This window comes from Pleurodeles waltl, chromosome 4_2 (assembly GCF_031143425.1).
Source record: "Pleurodeles waltl isolate 20211129_DDA chromosome 4_2, aPleWal1.hap1.20221129, whole genome shotgun sequence".
In the NCBI taxonomy this organism is placed as follows: Eukaryota; Metazoa; Chordata; class Amphibia; order Caudata; family Salamandridae; genus Pleurodeles; species Pleurodeles waltl.
This window is the reverse complement of record NC_090443.1, coordinates 447,323,649-447,340,991: the sequence shown is the minus strand read 5'-3', so window position 1 is coordinate 447,340,991 and position 17,343 is coordinate 447,323,649. Positions and strand designations below refer to the sequence as shown.

The window sequence follows — 17,343 nt, the reverse complement described above, 5'->3', positions numbered from 1 at the left end:
CACCTCATTGGATACTCTTACCATGGCGGCGGGCTCATGGAACTTGTAGTTTTTTTGTTCATGTTTTGTTTTACTTTGAACTTGCTGTTTAATTAAAAGTGAAGAAAGATCTGCATAATCCTCGCCTCCGGTCCTGTGATAGAATTGTCAATTTTTTTTAAACATTTTGTGAGGGTTTACCACAAACTGGGCATTGAATAGAGTTGCCCAAATGCATTCTTGAACCACATCGAAAACACCTTAAATTACCTTTGGGCTTACCATTTTTGGCTTTGACATGAACTAGGTCTACCCGTTCTTCTTCAGAAATTGCATTTCCATAACTTGAAGATGAGTTTGTTTCTTGAGACATAATGCGCAAAGAAACTAAAGACCTCTCAGTACTTTTACTTAAGCTAATTACTTCACTTAAAGATGGATCCCTACAACTCAGTAACATTTCCTGATTTTGTTTTTAAAACAACTGTAAACAAATTGGTCACATAAGTAAGTGTCCAGTGCTGCACCAACATTATATGTGGTGGCCAAAGCTCTTAAAGCTGACATAAAATCTTCAACAGTATCATCTGGTGATTGTTTCTTTTTTTAATTAAATTAAACTGTTCTATAAGAACACTTGGCTCTTCAGAAAATGTATTTTCTAAACGTTAAATGGCCTCTGTGAAAAAATTCCAATCTCCTGCAGCATCCTCAGCAGGAATGATTTGGTAAGTTGTCAAACACTTGTAGACCCTCAGTGCCAAGATGACTAAATAAAATAGCTGCTTTATGTTTGGGTTCATAATAATCTGCCCCTAAGGCCACCAAATAATTCTCCAGCGAAATAAACCAACAGCTCCATTTCATGGGTGGTTTACCAGGCTGCTGAAGAAAAGGAGTAATGTTGGCTAAGTTACTTGGATGCGAGCCAGACATGTTAGGATTACCAAAACAGTTGTAAATAATAGCTGAACATGCAAACATCTAAATAAAACTTCTTGTTTTTATTTTTTTATTTTGAATCAAATTTACAAAGTTTACTTTATTCTAAGGTGTGCTTGTCACCGGTAAGCATGTGCTGAGGTAATTCGCAATTTATATGGTGTGCCTATCACTGTAGTGATAGGCTGCAGACAAGTTGGAGCAATGTTTATTTATCGTGAAGATGGTGTGCCTGTTACTGTGACAGTAGGCTGCTGAATAGATGCTGCCCCACAGTACAGGAGAAACGCCTTCAAGGAAAATAAAGCTGCTAAATACAAGATGTTTCCTGAAGCAATGAACCACCGGAACTTAACTAAGCAGCCTCAGGATATTGTTTTGGATGGTGCACGCATGCATGGGAATCCCTTCAGGCAGCGTGCATTGTTAGGACACTCTGAGTAGCGTTTTCATTGGTGCGTGTAAGCACCAAAATCCTCTTGTGAAGCGTGCGTCATTAGAGGAATACAGTTCCTCAATACTTCCACAAATGTGTAGGCTAAACACCTCCAATAGAAAATGCCGGTGGTACTTTCTTATGCTGCCTCCAAAAGAGCATGCGCAGACGTACAAGGAAACCAAGATCCAACGAGCCTTCGCTATGCCACAGGTTGAACCTGAAGAAATCCTGTAAACTTGAGGTGCCAAGAGTGCTGGGCCAACTCCGAGCACATAAGGAGAAACTTAACCTTAACCAATAAAGGCACTTAGAGGAAAAGCTACCTGTAATACTGTGGTCTCATATTTTAAAAATAAAATCTTCGTCCCTCATCGCCAAATTGTCATGTTCATCTCCTCCAATTATTCCAGGAGACTGAGGTTATGAGAAAAGTTTGTTATATTTATTACATACAAATGTTGACCATCCCACAGAGAGTTTAACGTTGAGGGGAATGAGAGCGCAACTGCCCTAACAGCTGATCTCTGCCGCCCAAGTAAACTCGCTTGGAATGGAATAATAACATGTTAGATGGGTCAAAGATACAGGTTAAAGGAAAACACTTCTCAACAGCTTTGAACAACATGTGCATTATTTAACAATTATAAGCGCGTGTTGCCTACATGTGCATATCTTAACATCTGGAAGCGCGTGCTGCACTGTTAACAATCGTAAGCACGTGCACGTATGCAACAATGCCGTAAATGTTTGAAATTTGTTTTCTTACGCACTTCATACCAAAGATGACTTTTCTCATCTTATCTACGTTCTCGGTCATTTATATTTGAGGTAAAATTATAGTTTTGTTGGCATTCCCATATTATCACATCGAATCAATACATGTTCTCTGATTTTGGAAGTACTACCTAAAATTTGCATGAAGTCTGTATGGTTTTACCCATTTGTAAGGATTCTACTTCAAAAATAAACTTGCCATTTTTTATAACTTTGAATTAGCAAAAGGAAACCATTGTAACTGTACAACTCAAATGTACCTAATTTTCCGAACATGGTGTTAAAGATCACGATTTTAAATGGGATTTAAAACGCACCCGGAGGGTACGTCATTTTTCCCAAAACATAATTTTTTTTTTTAGGAATTTGGCAATCCTAATCATCGGGAATTACGATGTATCCGTGTGTCTTTGAATACTTTGTAGCTGAAGCCGGCTTTCGGGGGTTTGTCACGCTTGTGGCATTGGCATACATGCCAACATTAAAGAAGCGGAACACAGGAGTTTAAAAAAAAATGATGGGGAGGATGTATTTCTAAGTGAGGACCGGAGGCTCTGATTATGCTTCTCTTTCCATGCTTTAATTATCCAGCAGCCAATCAGAGAAGTTTTAGAAAATCAAAACATATCCCATAAACCCTATTAACATCACGTGACTAACCATAGTGAGGAACAATATATAAGGCTGTAATAAATAATGCACTCCCTCTTTCTTTGCTGCTCCTGCAGCCAGTTAAGTACCTTTATCCCTTTTTGATTTTGTCGTGTTTTGCTATTACCACACTACGCTGTGTATTTATTTTACATTCTTAGCGCATGCAGCGCTCGTGTCCCTATTGATTCGGTGGTTTGGGAGCGGGAGAAGACAACAGGGCCTCGCCCAGCAGTCCTATTTTTAGTCCCATAGGGGCTGTGAGCACGCATGCGTTCCTCTCCAATCATCGCACGCTTCCTTTAGCAGCGGTGCTCATAAACGAACGTGTGATTGTCAGAGAGGCTAAAAATAGAAGCTTTTGCTTGGCTGAAATACCCCTCTTTGTTGAGTGGCTGTTTTTTTATCATGCCTGCACAGATTCCAGTGCAATTCTGTATATCCTTAGAGTGCTTATCTTCATTGCTCACGGGCACTGATCAGTGGGATGAGGGCCCTGGGGTACCTTCCCGTGACTGTTCGCCTGACCCGGAAGCCGTGCCGGTGGTTTCCGGCAACTCCGAGAGGAGGAATGTGGCGGCAGGGCTTGATAAAAGCCAAACCCGGCATATGTGGAGGGAAGAGGAAGCAGAGGATGGATTCGGAGATCCGCCGAGCCCGAGCCAGAGTGACGCGACCAGCTGACATCTTGGAGCATAGGGCGCCAGGAGGAGGACGACGCTAAACCCGGCCACGCTCTGAAGAGCATGGCCACACCAGGTACGGAAGGGAGACAATAAAAGGGATCGGGAACGGTGGCGTTGTTGTTCTTTTTGCAAGTTTTTTTTTTTGTGGGTGTTATTGTTAGTCTATTTCTTTTAGGGACAAGTTATTTTCTGTCCCGCTGACCAAACAAGACCTGTTTTTCTTTATTTTGTCGTGTTTGTTTTTCACATTTTGTGCCTGAGGGGCACAGGCTGAAATTTTGGTGTTCAATCCGGATAACGCCTATAGACATTGGTATGTTGGGCTCCTGATAGCTCCAAACAAGATCTGTTTTTTTTTGTGCTCTCGGTTTAAGTACGCATTATATAAAAACAAACCTCCCTAGAAACAGTTTCGGTATTTATCACTGTCGGTATTGGTTTTGGCACACCAGGGCAGCTACAAGAGATGAGGGAATAGGAGGGAGAGTTCGGGTTTTGGAATTTTTTTTTGTTTTGTGTGTTGTTGTTTAGGGGCCCTATTAGTAACAGAAAAAAAAATTATACTGGACCTACCCCAAAAAGTTAAAACTACAGAAAGTGAAAACCGTAGAAACTGAAGGAGAGCGGTTAACCTTTTTGAGCCAGAAAGAGAGAGGGAGAGACAAGGAGAGAGAGAAAGAAGAGAGGAAAAGAAGAAAGAAAGAAGGAAGCAGTGAGAACTACAAGAAAAGACAGAAAGAAAGCAGGAACAGGATACTAGTAAAAGGAAAGAATGGGTGAAGTAAAGAAGAGAGAAAAGAACGAGATCAGTCAGACAAATGCAGGGAATAAAGAGCGGGTGAGATAGAAGAGAGGAAAAGAGGAAAATAAAAGGAGAATGACTTACCCACTACTTGTGTTCTTCTTTCTTTTGCATGCTCCTCCTGAGTGAATCCTGGGAACGACAGAGAGACGAGAAAGAACGTGTGAAGACCCACAAAAAGAAGGAACAGCACTAAAAGACCTGCAAAGACAAGCCTAAAAACTGTTCTTATCATATATCCAATCAATAAAATGCTTGCTTTGTGTATAACGATATCTCAGCGTCCTTCCATTTTCTGGCGCCTCTAACAGGCCCCTTACCCACCATTTTGAAAGCTTTGCCCGACAAAAAGGTTGGTTGCCCCCACTTGCACCATCAGATGAGGCTCAGTCTGGGCACCCGAATACCAAAAAAGGTAAATCTAAGGGCAAGAAATGGCCTCATTCCGAAATATTTGAACGCTTGTTGGCTTCTATTCAGAGTGAACAAGGTTACAGTACCTCTCAGCCCCAGGAGTGGAAGGACGCTGGTCCAACCTCAGCTTCTGATTCCGATTCGGACTCGGATCAGGGGGAACGTCCGGGCTCTGGTAAGCGTAGGAAGACAGGCAAGTCCTAAGTCCAAGCTCCAAAAGTACCAAGGGTTCTGAATTTTAACCCAGAGGAAATTATCCACCGTCGCTCTTCTAGTTTGTCCCCTCCTCCGGAGGTAGCAGTCTATATTCAGGAACACATCAGATCTGGATTCGATAAAGAAGTGAGAGACAGACTTCAGACGGAAAAGTCACAGAAACCCCAGAGATTGACCCGACTATGGTCACCTTTATGAAAAAATGGTCCAAAGCCCTAAGAAGGGTCTGGACCGTGGCTGGATGTCATGCCAGGACAAACTACGAGATCTTTCAGGCCCGCTGGCAAAAATCCTGGAATTAGCATTCCTGGCGAAGGAGTCAAATGTCCACATTGACCTGGACATCTTAGTGGGATGGGCTCAAATAACTATTTGTTATCTGGGTAATGCCAATGTGGCAATTTCTACGGAATGGAGACGATCCATTCTTATGAGGATAGATCCTCAACTGAACAAACTTGCCACTTCAGAGGCGGGTCCTGTGGCTCAGGGACTTCTGCTTGGAGCTCCCTTCATTAAAGACCTCTCCAAATTTGCAGCCATCTTTAACTCTATGGCTAAAGCCCAGTTGTCCCTCAAAAAGGTGTTTTGTGACACTCTTTTCGATGGATCAGACATATGTGGGGTCACTCGTCGGGCTGTTATTACTATCAAGGCCCCAGACGTGACTCTGGTCGTGGACGAGGATATGATAGAGGGCAAGCTGCAGATTCTACCTTCTACCCTACCCAGTCCTGTGGTGGACGATCACAGTATCACCAGACCGACAGCAAAATACCTCTCAAGAGTCCTCCACTTCAGGTGAGAATTATCCCCTATTCAGAGGTGGTTCTTGGGGGCAGGGTTCAATTGTTTTTGACCGAGTGGCAGAAGTTGACCAAAGATCCTTAGATTTTGGAATCACTGCAGGGCTTCAATCTAAAATTTTACCAATCCCCCTTTCAAGTTTCTCTTCCCCCTCTTCTCCATTTTTCCCTTTGAGATCAAGAGATCATATCATTAGAGATTCAGTCGCTTATGAAAAAAGGGGCCATTTGCTGGTCTTCTCCACACCCCAGAGGATTTATCCACCCTAATTTCCTAGTGGACAAGAAGAGAGGAGGTTCATGTCTTGTTTTAAATCTAAAAGCATTCAATGCCTGGCTAGTGTACAGGCATTTCAAAATGGAGGGCATCCATCTCCTGAGAGATATTCTTCAAGAAAGAGATTGGATAGTCCGTTTGGGTCTGAAGGATGCATATTTGACCATTCCGGTGTTTCCTCCACATCGACTGTTCCTCCAATTTCTTTGGCTCGGTCAATGTTTTGAATTCCAGGTCCTTCCTTTCAGACTCTCGTCCGCTCCTTAGTGCTTCACCAAAGTGATGAGACCTGTAGTAGAGGCCCTTTGTGCTCGAGGGGTGAGGTTCATCGCATACCTCGACTATCTGATCCTCATGGCACAAGATCCCTTAATCCTTCACAGTCATCTATCATGGACTGTTCAACTTCTTCAGAACCTGGGGTTACTGATCAACCTAACCAAATCTTGCCTTATTCCATCCCAGCAGGTGGATTTCCTGGGCTTCAATATAGACGCACTTAAGTCTCCGTTGGTTCTTCCCCAACAGAAAGCGCACAACATAAAGAAGGAATTACACCTCCTGTTAACCAAATAATTTGTGTCACTGAGGAATTTAGCTTGGATAGTGGGACTTCTATTGTCAACTATACAAGCTATCTTCCCGGGCCCCCTGCACTACAGAGCTCTTCAGAGGCTCAAGATTTCTCATCCTCGCAGGGGATTATCTCATGCAGACAATATTCCTCTGTCAGAGAAGGCCGGACGGAGATATCCTGGTGGCTCAAATACATGGAGGCCTGTAATGGCAAGGCGATCTTTGGCAATTCACCGAATGTCATTCTGGAGTCAGATGCCAGCAGATGGGGTTGGGGAGCTCGTTGTAGGACCCTGACTACAGGGGGCAGTGGTCAGAGGAGGAACTCCATCCCTACACAAATTGTCTGGAACTACTGGCGGGATCATTTGCGATCCCGAGCCTTTCTCCTCTTCGGTCGGATTGTTGCATTCAACTGCGGATTGACAACATTTCAGCAGTCAGATATTTCAACAAGTTAGGCGGTTCGAAATCGCAAATGTTAGCACAGATTGCAAAGGAATTTTGACAATTCTGTCTTCAACACCGGATCTCGGTGATTGCAGAGTATCTGCCAGGGGTGAACAACTCAGTAGCAGATTAGAACTCCACATTTCTCCGGGATGGCAGCGACTGGAAACCCCACCTGAGAGTGTTTCATTGGATCAATCGGCGATGGGGCCCCTGTTCAATGGACTTGTTCGCCTCTTGCCTGAACCATAAACTTCCCAGGTTCTTCAGTTAGAGGCCAGATCCGGAAGTGGCAGCTATGAACACATTTCTTCAGAACTGGTCCTCTTATGCTTTTCTTCCCTTCAGCATGATCCCACGGGTTCTGACGCAAGTTCGCCATCAGCGGGTAGAGATCATCCTAGTGACCCCTCTATGGAGAGCACAAGCTTGGGTCCCTCTTGCTCCAGAGCTATTGTGCGACGTCGCTCTTCTGATCCCAATTCAGAACAATTTGCTACAGGATCTGTTGGGGAATCCACATCCTTTGATCCCGACGGGCAACCTTCAGCTGGTAGCATGGAGAATTTCAGGAGACGTTGGCTCTTGCCAGGCATTTCGTCACAAGTTTCCTCCTACATTCACCAGGCTTGGGTCCTCTAGTACCCACAGCCTCCTCTTGGAGACGTTGGGTGCATTGGTGTAAAGAACGGGATTCCGATCCCTTTAAAGCTGATGTCAATGTAGTAATAATTATCTATCTGCAATTTCGGCAGATCATTTGCCTGTTCCTGGCAGACCAGTTGGTGAACACCTAGTGGTATGTAAGCTCATGATGGGCATTATTTTCTCTAATCCTCCGCGACCTCGTTATTCGTCCCTTTGGGATGTTAATGTAATACTATCTTTTCTTCTCATGTGGCCGGAGAATAAGTATTTATCTCGCAAACAGTTGTCAGCCAAACTGACTTTACTTTTGTGTCACATATCTTGTAAAAAAGTAGCAGATGTCAGAGCTCTTGACTTATCAGGAAGGTCGTTTACCCCAGACGGGGTCTCCTTTTCCAGACGTACTAAAACGGGTAGTAAGTCTTTGTCCTATCCAGCGTTTCCCCACAATTCCAAGTTATGTGTGGTGCAGTGTCTGAAAGCATATGAGACAGCTGCGAGTGAATTCAGGAGAGATCCTGGTGGTCAGGTTTTAATTGTTTTCCTAAAATCGTTTAATCCTGTTACTTCCACCACCATGGCTAGATGGTTACTCTCTGAGGCGGGAATTGACACTTCCATGTTTGGAGCTCATTCAGTTAGGAGCCATGGCTTCTAAATCCTTTAATTTGGGGGTTAGATTAGAAGACATTATGACAGTAGCGGATTGGTCGACGGAGTAAACGTTCAAGGCTTTTTATTACAAGCCCATTGTGGATATCGCGTCTGTAGTGGTAGACCAGCTCTGAACAAGCATAAGCTGAGCCTCCGGTCCAGACATAGAATTAAAAACATTCTAGCTTACATGTGAAGAATTTTCAATTGTATTAAGGACACAGAGGCGAGGATTATCCCACCCTACGACACATTTGGATTTGTCTTATAAGTTAAGTACACATTTTTCCTTGAGATGAAACATTGCTTTACCTACCCAGCTATGCTAAACAATTGTATTGCTGATATTACTGTATGCAGTCTAGTATCATTCTTCGTGGATATTATGGTTTTTGCCTTGTTTTTCCCTAGGTTTCGAACAGAAATAATTCTGAAATCTTCAGTTTGTGGTTATCGACAGACGATGTTCGTTCTTCATAGCCTGCATATCCTTTGTTTCGGATATGGTTCGTTAACTCCTTGAGATGGACTTCTCCCGTTGGAGATTTGTTTGGTTCGATTTTTCAATTTTGATTGGACATGATGTTGTTTTTTGCAGTTTTCAATTTTGGTTGTGCTACAGGATTACTTTTATGGCCTTTATGCAAAGAAAGAGGGAGTGTATTATTTGTTACAGCCTTATATATTGTCCCTCTCTATGGTTATTCATGTGATGTTAATGTCAAGTTACTTTACGGTAATCTTCATTACTCCTGGTCCTGTAGTCCTCGTCCCAATCATTACGTAATGGAGAGAAATCTCTCCATGACAGAAAAAAGAACACGAGGAATGCTGCGTACCCACCCCGCCCCCACCGGGGAGAGCATAACCATGTACTTACCCAGCATTCCTCCTGAACTACCAAGCCCCCTTCTCGAAGGCCGGCTGTACAGGAGGAAGGGTGGGGCGTAATGAATGGGGTGAGGACTACAGGACCAAGAGTAATGAAGATTACCGGTAAGTACGTTGACATTACCCCCAGGTCCTACTGTCCCCGTCCCCTTCATTACGTAATGGAGAATACCCAAGCTGAAAAAACACGGCCTGAGAGACAGACTATCAAATAACCACAGAGGCAAACCACAGGTACATGCCAAAAAGTGATTAAATGAAAACACCAAATTAGGAGCAAACTGCCTGAAGAACCCCTACCCAAAATTAAACCCAAATTAAGTTCATCCCCCAGCACATTCTGAAGATAATAGTGGGAAACAAAGGTATTAGCAACAGCCCAAGTTGTCGCCCGACAAATCTCAGAGATGGAGACCCCTTTTGTTTCTGCCCAAGAGGCAGCCACACGTCTGGTAGAGCGACCCTGCACACCACCACGAGGAGGTATCCCGGCCAAAGAATAGGACAACTCAATAACTTGCTTCAGCCACCGACCGATGGAAAGAGAGGATGGCCGTTCCCCCAAAGAAGAGGAACCAAAGGAAAGAAAAAGAGAGTCAGACTTACGAAAAGGGCGAGTCCTATCAAGATAGAGCCCTACGAACATCCAGCAAAGACCAATACAGTTCCCCTGCCACAGGAGACCCCATCTGCAAGGAAGGGAGCACAATCTCCTTGGAACGATGGAATTGAGAAGCCACCTTGGGAACAAAGGCCGAATCTAGGGGCAAGACAAGGCCATCCTCGGAAAAAGACAGAAAGGATTCCCGAGCCATTAAAGCAACCAACCCCCAATACGCCTAACTGAGGTTATAGCAACCAAAAACACCACTTTGAAAGTTAAAAACTTAATATTAGCGGTTCAAAAGGGGAGGACACCAACAAACGAAGCACCAGAGGTAAATCCCATAAAGGTATGGGATTTCATAGGACGGGAAAGAGAAAAGTCTTTCAACAGCCGAGAGATCAAATCATCCAAATCTGCAAGATTACCCCACGGAGCCCGAAAAGCTTTAATGACCCCAATGCCGAGCATAGGACTTCAAAGTAGATGACCTACGGGACTGTTGAATGGCCACCGCTAAATGCCAGGAATGCCCTTGTGCTACAACCCTTTCCTTTCAACTTCCAGACCAAAAGCCGAAGCTTCCAGAGAGGAAAAGGCGGAACAGACCATAGAGGGAAGGGGAACAGACGAAGAAACCCAGGACCCTGACCAGCAAACAACAGGATCACCGGGAACCAAGACCTCTGAGGCCAAAATGGAACCACCAGAATCACACACCTGTCCTCTCGTAGCAGACGGGCCAGAAACCGGGGAATGAGGGAATTAGGCTGGAACGCATACAACAGCCTGTTTGGCCAAGGAACCGTCAATGCATCCACTCCCCACACACCTAACTGAGGAATCCGAGAGCAGAAAAGAGGAACCTGAGCATTGAGCCGGGAAGCAAAGAGGTTGTGGTAGGGTACACCAAACCTCCCGCCCACCCTGAGAAATGCCTCCGGGGAAAGATACATTTCTGTTAATGAGGGAAAACACCTGCTGAGAGAGTCCGCTACACGGTTGTCCACCCCCCTCACATGCACAACCACAATGGACTGAAGGTATTGCTCGCCCCCGTGAAACAAATGCTGTGCCACCAGATTGAGAGACTGGGACCGAATCCCACCCTGGTTGTTGAAGTAGGCTACCGTTACCATGTTGTTGGAACGAACCACCAAGTGATGACCCACAAGAGCAGGACGAAACCCCATACAGGCCCGGAAGACAGCCATGAGCTCCCTCCAATTGCAGGAACGCCTCCCCTCCCGAGGATACCAGTGGGCCTGCAGAGACCTGTTGCCCAAGGTTGCCTCCCACCCCAAAGAGCTGGCATCTGTAGTTGATATCACAGGAGGAGAGGGTTGTAAAGGAACTCTTTTCTCCAGATTGGAGCCCAAAGTCCACCAATGCAGATCTGTGTGAACTCTCAAGGAAACAGGAACTTCCCGGTCGTACAGTTGCACTTGAGGATCCCAACACGAGAACAGATGAATCCACAAAGGACAGAGATTAAATCATTAAATCTAACCCAAGGAACAGTAAAGACTGCTGCAGCCATGAGATCCAACAACCGAAGCCAGAACTGTACCGGGGCAGAATCGTCTGACAAGAACTCCAGAGCAAGAGACTGTAAGACATGTATCCGAGACACTGGAAGAAACACTCGGTTGAGATCTGTGCGGAAGCGAGCCCCTATAAATGTCAGATCCTGAGACGGAAGCAGCTGGCATTTGTCCTGGTTGAGGAGAAGCCCATGGCGTTGCAGAGTGGAACACACCAACTGACGGTCCTTTATCGGCTGGGCAGGAGAAGGAGAGTGAATCAACCAGTTGTCGAGAGAAGGTTACAAATGGACACCGTGGAGATGCAAGGAGGCCACCAGGGGAGTCACCAAATTTGTGAACACACGGGGAGCAGACCAGAGGCCAAATGGAAGGACCCTGAACTGGAAATGACACCCCTTGAGACAGGACCGGAGATATTGTTGAGATGATGGATGAACTGGAACATGGTAGTAAGCATCCTGAAGATCCGGGGTGCATATAAAATTACCCCGAAGGACCAAAGGAATGATTCTCTGTAAAGTCTCCATCTTGAAGGGGACATGGCGGACAAATCGGTTCAGAGCCTTCAAATCCAAAACCAGCCTGAAGTCCCCTGTATGGTTTGGAACCAGGAAGATTATGGAATAAAAAACGTGACCCTGCTACGATGTCTGGACTGGCACTACCGCCTTCTTCTGCAGCAAGGAACCAATGCCCAGTCGAAGGGCCTCCCGTTTGCCTGGAACTGAAGGCCAAGGAGTAGGACGCACCCCTTATGGAAGTGGAACAGTCAGAAACTCGATCCGATAACCATGGCAAACAACGTCCAGAACCTATAGATCCGAGGAGGTGAGAGCCCATGCCGGAAGAAAATGTTGCAAATGACCCCCGGCCTCGGGATCTGGAACAGTCATATAGTCAGGAACTAGACTTAGGAGGAGGGGAGGGGGATCTGTGCTTCTTGTCCCTACGCCTACCCAGCGGAAATTGGTCTTATGACCTCACAAACTGACGCCTGGCGGGAGCTGGAACTTTAGACCTCCTACGAGACAAACGTTGACCACCCAATGTGGACCGGAAAGAAGAAGAATGCTTCTTCTCCTTAAAAAGTTTATGCAATTTCTCCTCCAGTTCTGCCCCTACAACACATTGCCTTGGAGAGGAAGCTGCAAAGCAGCGGCATGCTGTGCAGCATCTGTCTTCCAATCTTGTAGAACAAGATTCCGGCGAGCAGACACACAAGCCCCTTCCGCCAGGGCTGATGCCCGCACCACATCAAAGGAAATATCCGACATGAACTCCACTTGACATTCAATAAGGGACATGAGCTCAGAGCAGTCCGAAGACCCATCCAGCGCATTATTCAGGGCTTTGAGATCTGACAGGAAACACTGAGCAACATAAGTCCCATAAATACCAGCCCGCAATGCCAAATGAGTCCCAGAATAAGATTTATTCAGGGACACACTGTAAGGAAATGCCTCCTTGGCATGGTTGCCCCCTGACTTTTTGCCTTTGCTGATGCTATGTTTACAATTGAAAGTGTGCTGAGGCCTGCTAACCAGGCCCCAGCACCAGTGTTCTTTCCCTAACCTGTACTTTTGTATCCACAATTGGCAGACCCTGGCATCCAGATAAGTCCCTTGTAACTGGTACTTCTAGTACCAAGGGCCCTGATGCCAAGGAAGGTCTCTAAGGGCTGCAGCATGTCTTATGCCACCCTGGAGACCTCTCACTCAGCACAGACACACTGCTTGCCAGCTTGTGTGTGCTAGTGAGGACAAAACGAGTAAGTCGACATGGCACTCCCCTCAGGGTGCCATGCCAGCCTCTCACTGCCTATGCAGTATAGGTAAGACACCCCTCTAGCAGGCCTTACAGCCCTAAGGCAGGGTGCACTATACCATAGGTGAGGGTACCAGTGCATGAGCATGGTACCCCTACAGTGTCTAAACAAAACCTTAGACATTGTAAGTGCAGGGTAGCCATAAGAGTATATGGTCTGGGAGTCTGTCAAACACGAACTCCACAGCACCATAATGGCTACACTGAAAACTGGGAAGTTTGGTATCAAACTTCTCAGCACAATAAATGCACACTGATGCCAGTGTACATTTTATTGCAAAATACACCCCAGAGGGCACCTTAGAGGTGCCCCCTGAAACTTAACCGACTGTCTGTGTAGGCTGACTAGTTCCAGCAGCCTGCCACACTAGAGACATGTTGCTGGCCCCATGGGGAGAGTGCCTTTGTCACTCTGAGGCCAGTAACAAAGCCTGCACTGGGTGGAGATACTAACACCTCCCCCAGGCAGGAGCTGTAACACCTGGCGGTGAGCCTCAAAGGCTCACCCCTTTGTCACAGCCCAGCAGGGCACTCCAGCTTAGTGGAGTTGCCCGCCCCCTCCGGCCACGGCCCCCACTTTTGGCGGCAAGGCTGGAGGGAACAAAGAAAGCAACAAGGAGGAGTCACTGGCCAGTCAGGACAGCCCCTAAGGTGTCCTGAGCTGAAGTGACTCTAACTTTTAGAAATCCTCCATCTTGCAGATGGAGGATTCCCCCAATAGGATTAGGGATGTGACACCCTCCCCTTGGGAGGAGGCACAAAGAGGGTGTACCCACCTTCAGGGCTAGTAGCCATTGGATACTAACCCCCCAGACCTAAACACGCCCTTAAATTTAGTATTTAAGGGCTACCCTGAACCCTAGAAAATTAGATTCCTGCAAACTACAAGAAGAAGGACTGCCTAGCTGAAAACCCCTGCAGAGGAAGACCAGAAGACGACAACTGCCTTGGCTCCAGAAACTCACCGGCCTGTCTCCTGCCTTCCAAAGAACTCTGCTCCAGCGACGCCTTCCAAGGGACCAGCGACCTCTGAATCCTCTGAGGACTGCCCTGCTTCGAAAAAGACAAGAAACTCCCGAGGACAGCGGACCTGCTCCAAAAAGACTGCAACTTTGTTTCAAGGAGCAGCTTTAAAGACCCTGCAATCTCCCCGCAAGAAGCGTGAGACTTGCAACACTGCACCCGGTGACCCCGACTCGGCTGGTGGAGAACCAACACCTCAGGGAGGACCCCCGGACTACTCTACGACTGTGAGTACCAAAACCTGTCCCCCCTGAGCCCCCACAGCGCCGCCTGCAGAGGGAATCCCGAGGCTTCCCCTGACCGCGACTCTCTGAAACCTAAGTCCCGAAGCCTGGAAAAGACCCTGCACCCGCAGCCCCCAGGACCTGAAGGACCGGACTTTCACTGGAGAAGTGACCCCCAGGAGTCCCTCTCCCTTGCCCAAGTGGAGGTTTCCCCGAGGAAGCCCCCCCTTGCCTGCCTGCAGCGCTGAAGAGATCCGTTGATCTCTCATAGACTAACATTGCAAACCCGACGCTTGTTTCTACACTGCACCCGGCCGCCCCCGCGCTGCTGAGGGTGAAATTTCTGTGTGGGCTTGTGTCCCCTCCGGTGCCCTACAAAACCCCCCTGGTCTGCCCTCCGAAGACGCGGGTACTTACCTGCAAGCAGACCGGAACCGGGGCACCCCCTTCTCTCCATTCTAGCCTATGCGTTTTGGGCACCACTTTGAACTCTGCACCTGACCGGCCCTGAGCTGCTGGTGTGGTGACTTTGGGGTTGCTCTGAACCCCCAACGGTGGGCTACCTTGGACCAAGAACTGAACCCTGTAAGTGTCTTACTTACCTGGTAAAACTAACAAAAACTTACCTCCCCCAGGAACTGTGAAAATTGCACTGTGTCCACTTTTAAAGTAGCTATTTGTCAATAACTTGAAAAGTATACATGCAATTGAAATGATTCAACGTTCCTAATGTACTTACCTGCAATACCTTTCAAACAAGATATTACATGTTAAATTTGAACCTGTGGTTCTTAAAATAAACTAAGAAAAGATATTTTTCTATAACAAAACCTATTGGCTGGATTTGTCTCTGAGTGTGTGTACCTCATTTATTGTCTATGTGTATGTCCAACAAATGCTTAACACTACTCCTTGGATAAGCCTACTGCTCGACCACACTACCACAAAATAGAGCATTAGTATTATCTATTTTTACCACTATTTTACCTCTAAGGGGAACCCTTGGACTCTGTGCATGCTATTCCTTACTTTGAAATAGCACATACAGAGCCAACTTCCTACACACACCCACCTTCTTGTCTACCGAATCCTAAATCACAGCATCCTCAACCAAGGACATGTGGCCAACAAAACTGACGACAAAAGAGTCAATAGGGACAGAGTCTGGCTACACCTGAGCCATATCTTGCAAAGGGTACAACTTGGCCATAAAATGGGGAAGAATAATCTTGTCAGGATCCTTCCACTCCTGCTTAATCACCTCCTGAATACAAGGATGAATAGGGACATCCACAGGCACAGAACTCTGAAACTGGCGCAAAAGAGAGCCAGAAGAAGTGTCAGGAACACCAACATCAGGAAAGTCCATGTTCAACTTCCCATGTTTCTCAAAGGAGGCAACAACTCTTTGGAAACATATTTGCCTTTCTGTTCCTCTGGAGAAGGACCCTCTAACTCAGAACTGGAGGAGGTAGATGCAACCACCACAGGAGGAGCAACCTGAAACCCCAACAATGTCTCTCGAATAAGTTTGCGCAGGTGGGCATCATCTCTGTTTCTGCTCTTCCGAGCATGCCCATGGGAAGAGGAGGAGGATGAAGAAGAAGAAGAGGAGGAGGAGGAGGGAGAAACCTCCACATGCTTTCTTTTAGACGTGTATTTCCCCATACTGACACATGCAGCACCTCCAAGAACAGGAGCCAGCAACTGACCGAGAGCAAAAAACAAAGAGCGCTTAAAAAGCCCCCGGCCCTTCTCAAAAAAGAGGTGGAAAATGACATGCAGCAGAGGCTCCACCCCTAACAGGAGTCCTAGAAGAAATGTGCACCGCAAAAGGGCTGCAAAAATGCAAACAGAAAATGCCCTGTGTCAAAATGAAAGCAGAGCAGGGAAAATAAAAGAAAACAGAATACCTGTCACCCTTCGGAACATTGCGGAGACCTCACCATCGCAACCGCAACTGAAGCAATCAGGAACCCGGAAGCAGAGGATGTGCTTCCTCCACACGAAGCCGCCCCATCCGCAAAGAGCTGACCAAAGGACCCACCCAGCGGCCCAGCAGCCCATCGGCAGAAGACGGGAGAACGGAACTGCAATGAGGCCAAGCACTCGTGCAGAAACCCAGCACCAACAAACTTCCCCACCACCCAGCCAGAGGAAGCAAGGACATCAAGCAACTCCCGGAGAAGCAGCACCGCTTCCTAACCCTATCACGGACAGAAAAAAAGAACAGGAGGAATGCTGGGTAAGTACATGGTTATGTACTCCACGGTGGGGTGGGGTGGGTACGCAGCATCCCTTGTGTTCTTTTTTTCTGTCATGGAGCTATTTCTCTCCATTACGTAACGAAGGGGACGAGGATGGTAGGACCTGGGGGTAACAGGGTTTTGGGATATGTTTTGATTTTCTAAAACTTCGCTGACTGGCTGATGGATAATTAAAGCATGGAAAGAGAAGCATAATCCTCGCCTCCGTGTCCTTAACAGAATTGAAAATTCCTGACGCATAAGCTAGAAAAAAGTTTATTCCCCCACTGACTTCTATTTAATTATAGGCAATTTCAGGCGGAAGACATAAAATAAAGCCACATTTTGCTTCACATGCCGAGGGACTTCGCCTGAATAGGGTCTACCGGCATGTATGCATCGGGGTGTCAAACGATAATATTTAAAGGCATTGGTATCCTTTTTGTGCGATAACTGCAGCTACATTTGCTTGTTATCACAATGTTAAAGACTGTCTTTTCTTTCACAACGCTTTAAAACGGTGACAATATATTATACAGGTTTCCAATTTAAATATTAATTTAAAAGTAACACAGATGAAATTTTAATCGCCGTGAAACTTATGGCACGAAGGCTTCTATTGACTGTGACACTCTCATTCATTCATAATATGAATGTCTTTAAAATAAAA

The 17,343-nt window shown here is 46.3% G+C and overlaps 2 protein-coding genes across 6 annotated transcripts in view; one reads left to right on the top strand and one right to left on the bottom strand.

Moving 5' to 3' along the window:
• Nucleotides 1-16,407, bottom strand: part of MVB12A (multivesicular body subunit 12A) — a 62,559-nt gene extending 46,152 nt beyond the window's left edge. The window contains exons 1-2 of the mRNA XM_069231768.1: nt 16,341-16,407; nt 4,358-4,405 (exon numbers count right to left, since the gene is read on the bottom strand). The gene's annotated coding sequence lies outside the window, so the exon portion shown is untranslated. The remainder of the gene's footprint in view (nt 1-4,357; nt 4,406-16,340) is intronic.
• A 57-nt stretch (nt 16,408-16,464) lies between these two features.
• DSN1 (DSN1 component of MIS12 kinetochore complex) overlaps nt 16,465-17,343 on the top strand; it is a 304,146-nt gene continuing 303,267 nt past the window's right edge. For 4 of the 5 annotated variants that reach the window (XM_069231763.1, XM_069231764.1, XM_069231756.1 and 1 more), the window contains exon 1: nt 16,502-16,672. Coding sequence is in view for 1 of the 5 variants with exons in the window: in XM_069231754.1 (XP_069087855.1) it covers nt 16,666-16,672 (7 nt within the window). In the remaining 4 variants the exon portion in view is untranslated. Of the gene's footprint in view, nt 16,673-17,343 lie in introns of all 5 variants that reach the window. The other variant, XM_069231754.1, reaches the window with a different exon arrangement.